Below are 4,368 nucleotides of genomic sequence, written 5' to 3'. Positions count from 1 at the left end.
TCAACAAACCCCCTCTACATTAATTTGAAATGAGAAATCTTTGGCTATTATAAATGATCAAAGAGCTTAGATAATGAAGGTTGATAGAATTAGCGGAACGACAACCTAAATACTAAATCTCACTTGGCAAGTTAATTCGAATATGCTTCATGATTGTGTGGAGGAGACAATTAGACGAAAATATGGAGTTGTCTTTAGTGCGACTTTTGGAGATTCCGTTGACGGAATCCAGCAGAAAATTTTGAGGTTAAATCTTGATTTCTATTATTTAAAATGGTTTTTTAACTGCATATTTGGATTCAGCATCCTAAAAAAACCCTTGGGACACTTTGATTGTTCAGAAATTAGCTATCAAACTTGCGATTCAATAAATTGCTGCCGGATTTTGACCAGAAAAACCCACCGAAAAAACTTCCAAAAAATCTCTTTAAAAATAACTCAAAAAATATTGTCTTTTTGATTAAAGAAAGGATCGCAATAGAAAATGCATTTCTCGCGAAGAATCCAACTCACATTTCTAAAGCTAAAGTCTCTGTTGCACTTTACACCAGACGATAATAATGCCAACTGCACATCTGGAAGGCTTCATTACTTGATGATTTTGCTTATGTAGGTTTCATATTTGGATGATTTTGTTTGCTTAGTTAGGGCCAGTACTGTGCTGATGCGCCTACACGCCTAAGGGTACAGTTGATAATTGGGGTGTGACAACTGCTGTCCACCGTGGTTAAATACTTCACAACACTAGACTTGGTATTTAATAGGTGTTCATAGGGTTCGTAGAGTAAATACTTTTTTTCCACTAGAAAAAGTAGAAGTAGCAGACAGTTGCACTTGCCTGTTAGGTAGATGAGTTTTTTCCCTTAATGAGTCAATGGGCAGAAGAAGTTGCCATTGTTATTGGGACAGTCTGCCCTCTGTATAATGTACTTTTTTTCTTTCTTATGGATGGATAGATGGGCAATCAATGACAATAGACTGAGCTTCACATACAGCACGTGTACCAATGGCCAAATCTATAAGAAGGAAGGCTGTTCATTCCAATGTTGCATCAGAGTGTGAGAGAGAGAGAGCGCAGAGGCAATTACCACTGATGTTGGCCATGCTCTCGAGTCTCTCCTCATTCCCAAGCTCTTCTTCTTGCTGTAGCGATTGCTTTGAATGCTAGCTTTTTCTTCTCGTTTTCATATTTTCTACTGCGTTTCATGTCATGGGAGAGTTTAGAACTGCAGCATCGCCTTTTCCTTCACACAAGATTTTCTATTATTCTTCACTTTTGAAGAACTGGCTGTAGATTTGTGAGAACTAGGGAGTGCTGGGTACTAAGATGAAGAATCAGAGTATTTTGACCTGCGTGTTCTTGATCGAAACCCTCTGTGTCCATGGTGGGGTGGCACCAAATCCTTTTGGAAATCTGGTTGCAGAAAATTCAAGAGAAGCAGAGCCAACCAATGGCAATACCACTGCTGTGGAAAAAGATCCAGACAGCATAGTGCAGATGGTTCAAAGGTAAATTCAACATTCAACTACATCGAGTTCGTTATGATATGTTAAGTGCATTTGGTTACGATTTTTTTCTGGATTGGGTGTGAAATTTGAATTCTTTCTGTTATTCCAGGAGCATTGATAACAGCACGAGGAGGCGAGAGCTGGGTCATCTCTCTTGCGCAACTGGTAACCCCATTGATGATTGCTGGCGTTGCGATCCCAATTGGCAACACCACAGAAAACGCCTGGCACACTGCGCGATTGGATTCGGCAGGCATGCCAAGGGAGGCAAAAAAGGGAAAATTTACGTGGTAACGGATCATCATGATTATGATGCGGTAAATCCTCGGCCGGGCACCCTGCGTCATGCAGTGATTCAAACAGAGCCCCTGTGGATTATTTTCCAGAGAGACATGGTCATCCAGCTCAAGGAGGAGCTGATCATGAACAGTTACAAGACAATCGACGGAAGGGGTGTCAATGTCCACATTGCAAACGGGCCCTGTATCACCATTCAGTATGTGAGTAACATCATCATCCATGGCATTCACGTTCACGACTGTAAGCCTGCAGGAAATGCTATGGTGAGGGACTCTCCCACGCATTACGGGTGGAGAACTATGTGCGATGGAGATGGGATCTCCATCTTCGGAGGAAGCCACATTTGGGTGGACCATGTCTCCTTGTCCAACTGTGCAGACGGTCTCATTGATGCCATCATGGGATCCACTGCTATTACCATCTCAAACAGCTATTTCACTCACCACAATGAGGTAGTTACATTCAAGAATTCAAAATTAGGAATCTGTATAAGTTTGAAGTAGGTTGCAGTTGAGCCCCAAGAAGAGAAAGTTTAGTTACATTGAGGAACTCAAAATTAGGAGTCTGTATAAGTTTGAAGCAGACTGCAGTTGAACCCCAAGAAGAGAAAGTTTGGTTTATATATGTCAAAAAGTTTGATTTCACTTTGATCCAACTCCCATTAAAATATTATGAAGAAATGATAACACTTGCTCTGTTTTTGTGTTGAGCATTGCAGGTGATGTTGTTGGGTCATCGTGATAGCTACACTCCCGACGTCAAAATGCGGGTGACTATTGCATTCAACCATTTTGGCGAAGGTCTTATACAACGAATGCCAAGGTAAATAGATCCTGCTTTCGCTCCAATATTCTAGACTTGTAGCAGTGGTGTTATCCAGAAATGGATACTTATGAATGGATAAATGAATGCAGGTGCAGGCATGGATACTTCCATGTGGTGAACAATGATTACACTCACTGGGAAATGTACGCAATTGGGGGCAGTGCAAACCCCACAATCAACAGTCAAGGCAATAGATTCATTGCACCTGCAAATTGCAGGGCTAAAGAGGTAACAAAACGGGTAAACCAGAACATGGACGAATGGAAACAGTGGAACTGGAGATCGGACGGAGATCTGATGCTAAACGGTGCGTATTTCACGCCATCCGGAGCAGTGGCGTCTTCGGCGTATGCAAAAGCATCGAGTATGGCAGCGAGAGCTGCCATCCATGTCGGGCCGCTCACTCAGGATGCAGGCGTTCTCCACTGCAGGACAGGAGCTCGCTGCTAATGCCATGGCTGGTGTTTTGGGCGTTTTCAAAATTCTTTGTGTTTTATAGATAGATGATCATTCTGTTTTGTATTGTTTGGAGAGCGGCAGTTGATTCGATGATTAGCGCCTCCACATTTTGTTTAGCAACCTCGGCGTGCAGGGTGTTGCAGATAGATACCATCAATAAACTCCAACTCAAGCTTTTCATCTGGGAATGCAAGTTTTTAGCGGCAGCAAAGGCAAGCGGAGATCTGTTGCGGTCGCTGTTGTATTTTATTTTGTGATTGTGGTGGATAGGTTGTAGTCTGAACTTTTCTAATACCAAATTCCTCCTATTTTCTCGCCATTTTTCTGTTTTGCCAATCAGCGAATGCTGTTACTTGAATGTGTTCACAGTGTTAAACTCTGATTTTGGATAATTAAACATGGATCAATCCATCGAATCCAATTCCACGTGTCCAGTTAACACTCATTTAAAAATTCATACACGCATCCCAACACATCTTTCCGTAATAAAAGTTGGGAAAGAGCTAACCAGCCATATATTGGGTATTTAATGCCCTCAGAGCAGCACACGACTTAACGCGATAACACGGGAGCGGGCAAATTCGGCATTAAATAATATTTGCCCGCACCTGTGTTATCCGGCTAAGTGGCGTGCTGCTATGAGGGCATTAAATACCCAATATATGGCTGGTTAGCTCCAGCCTATAATTGTGAGATTAAAGTATGTTACAACGCATCTTTCAGTAATAAAGGTGGTGAGATTAAAGTATGCTGCAAATTTAATTACTAGAATAAAATGTACTAAGAAAGAAAATCGAAACGTTTAAGAAGCTTTCCTAAATATCAACTCCGGCACTCTCTTTGCGATGGAATCAAGTTTTTTTCCGAGGGTAGGGAATATTCAATTGAAGTGATCACAGAAGCCAAACTTATCAGAGCCTAAGAAAGAGGAGAAAGTGAGACCTTCTCATAGCGAGGTGTTTTAATAACGAGACTTTGATATATGTTAAATTACGTACAAGAGCTTGGGCAATTAAGCAAATCCTCCAAATTTATATATGTTAAAATGATGATGATGATGATGATGGTTAATGTCCGTTGAGACCAAATAATGGTCTATCGTACCTAAAGAAACAAATTATCTATTTTGATTTAAGATTTTATTCCTATGCTCAAAAAGCTTGGAGAGAGCCTCCGAGCTCACTATAATTTTGACATTGTAAAAGGCTAGGAAGGTCAGTACTGTAACAAAGATTGTGAAACTGAGATCTAATGTGGTTATACGCGGGGCACTCT

The 4,368-nt window shown here is 41.2% G+C and overlaps 1 protein-coding gene across 1 annotated transcript; it reads left to right on the top strand.

Moving 5' to 3' along the window:
• Nucleotides 1-1,049: 1,049 nt before the first annotated feature.
• LOC149232978 (putative pectate lyase 18) lies at nucleotides 1,050-3,412 on the top strand. Its single transcript, XM_089376620.1, has 4 exons — nucleotides 1,050-1,509; nucleotides 1,619-2,261; nucleotides 2,528-2,631; nucleotides 2,724-3,412. Exons 1-4 carry the CDS (start codon nucleotides 1,328-1,330, stop codon nucleotides 3,082-3,084), a joined length of 1,290 nt encoding a protein of 429 aa, XP_089232746.1. The 5' UTR covers nucleotides 1,050-1,327; the 3' UTR covers nucleotides 3,085-3,412.
• Nucleotides 3,413-4,368: the final 956 nt, after the last annotated feature.

Source organism: Pinus tabuliformis, chromosome J (assembly GCF_031772625.1).
Source record: "Pinus tabuliformis cultivar Carrire ecotype Pingquan chromosome J, CPIR1, whole genome shotgun sequence".
Classification (NCBI taxonomy): Eukaryota; Viridiplantae; Streptophyta; class Pinopsida; order Pinales; family Pinaceae; genus Pinus; species Pinus tabuliformis.
This window is presented reverse-complemented; position numbering and strand designations above follow the sequence as displayed.

Coding starts and splice junctions, on each gene's coding strand:
- LOC149232978 (XM_089376620.1), top strand. CDS start 1,328: ATGAAGAATCAGAGTATTTTGACCTGCGTGTTCTTGATCGAAACCCTC. Junction 1,510..1,618: donor ATAGTGCAGATGGTTCAAAG/GTAAATTCAACA, acceptor CTGTTATTCCAG/GAGCATTGATAACAGCACGA. Junction 2,262..2,527: donor ATTTCACTCACCACAATGAG/GTAGTTACATTC, acceptor TGAGCATTGCAG/GTGATGTTGTTGGGTCATCG.